The following is a 1,513-nucleotide window of genomic DNA, read 5'->3' on the forward strand; positions in this document are numbered from 1 at the left end:
TCAGATAAAAATGGATACATAGATAGTTCTAGCATACACAGATAAAAGAAAAGACCACCAATCGTCGCTTTCTGACTCTGACTCGATAATGTCCTCCTCCGACGTTTGAATGTAGGCGTCAGCATGCTGCTCGTCTTCAAAGTCCCAACCCGATGTTTCTCGTAGCTTCAGTTTTAATTGAGCTGCCTGCTTCCGCGAACACTTGTCCTCCCGATAGGCAGCTCGCTCCCTCCTCCTCACGCCCCTCTCTAACCTTCTTTGCTTGTAGAACTGGCGCTCGTCGACGATGTCCTGCGGGAAGCGTTCGCGCCACACCACCAAGGCTTCCACGTCCATCTCGGCGATGGTGAGGTGACGCTGCCGCCTCCGATGGACACGACGATCCTCGTCGGTGAAAAGCCGCGGGAGAGGCGCCAGATCCTGTGCCCGCTGGCTCGACACGTCGGGAAAATTCATATCCCGACGAGGCCTCAGGAGGCGCCACGTCGCCGCGTCGTGCGCGCGGGCCGCCTCCTCTGCGGTGTCGAAGGTGCCGAGGATGAGACGTTTCTCGCGAAACCAGATCTCGAAGGAGAAGGCGCCGGAGCGGCGCTCGCGGACTCCGCGAAAATCCGAAGCGCCCAGACGGCGGATCGACATGGGGACGCAGAGGCGGCGAGCCTAGTGAGAGGGGGCGAGACGAGTGGGCGGCGGACAGAGTGTGGAGGGAGCGCCTTCTTATAACGAGCGCCGGCCGCGGCGCGCGCGCGAACTTTTCCCGCGCGCTGCAGCGCCAAAACCAGCACGCGTTAGGCCGCTTTCTCCCCGCGCGCTGGAGTGCCAAAACCAGGGTGACGGCATGGACGCTGGCATGATCTAAAACGCGCACGGTCATGAAATGGGTCGGCCCGTTGGTCGCACTGCCGACCCAAAACTAAAAAAAGGCGGACGGCGGACGGACGGCTGCCGTCCGTTTTGGTTGGCCCGTCGGAGTTCCTCTAACACAAATGGTTGAGACCCTAGAAATACTACTGCTACAATGGTACAGTATATAAATTTTAAAAAGGACCATATTGCTAGCATGTTCGGTGAAGTGTGTCACTAGAGTAGGCCGTAGGCTATGCACGCGCGCACTATACCGGTACCGGACGCTATGACGCTAGCTACGCGAGATATTTTCACGTGGAGACCAGCACGCATGCTCACCCAGCAACGATCGATAGATCGAGGGGAGCACTGTGCGTGATGCCGGCGAGTGGCGGAGCACGCAGATACGCGTCCCGGCCGTAGGCGGCAAACATACACATCAACAGTGTCCCCCGCATTTCCGGAAGCGGCGCGGCATGGCGTTAGGCCGGCGGTAGATTCGACCGATCGTTGCCCCGTCTCCTTGTGTCAGTTTTTTGACAGTACATGTCACGGTTTGGTGGAGGAATTCATCAGCCGGAGATCGGATGTTGTCGTCGATCATGTGATCGGTGCCGAGCGGCTGCCGTTGCTGTCTAGACATATATGGTCATGCTCTCTACGTGCT

The 1,513-nt window shown here is 58.3% G+C and overlaps 1 protein-coding gene across 1 annotated transcript; it reads right to left on the reverse strand.

Annotated features, from left to right (window-relative positions):
* Positions 1 to 639, reverse strand: LOC109774151 (uncharacterized). Its single transcript, XM_020332865.1, has one exon. It carries the CDS (start codon positions 637 to 639, stop codon positions 1 to 3), a length of 639 nt encoding a protein of 212 aa, XP_020188454.1.
* Positions 640 to 1,513: the final 874 nt, after the last annotated feature.

This window comes from Aegilops tauschii, chromosome 7 (assembly GCF_002575655.3).
Source record: "Aegilops tauschii subsp. strangulata cultivar AL8/78 chromosome 7, Aet v6.0, whole genome shotgun sequence".
Classification (NCBI taxonomy): Eukaryota; Viridiplantae; Streptophyta; class Magnoliopsida; order Poales; family Poaceae; genus Aegilops; species Aegilops tauschii.

What these genes read in the sequence shown, in the direction of transcription:
- LOC109774151 (XM_020332865.1), bottom strand. Translation starts at nt 639, where the DNA reads ATGTCGATCCGCCGTCTGGGCGCTTCGGATTTTCGCGGAGTCCGCGAG.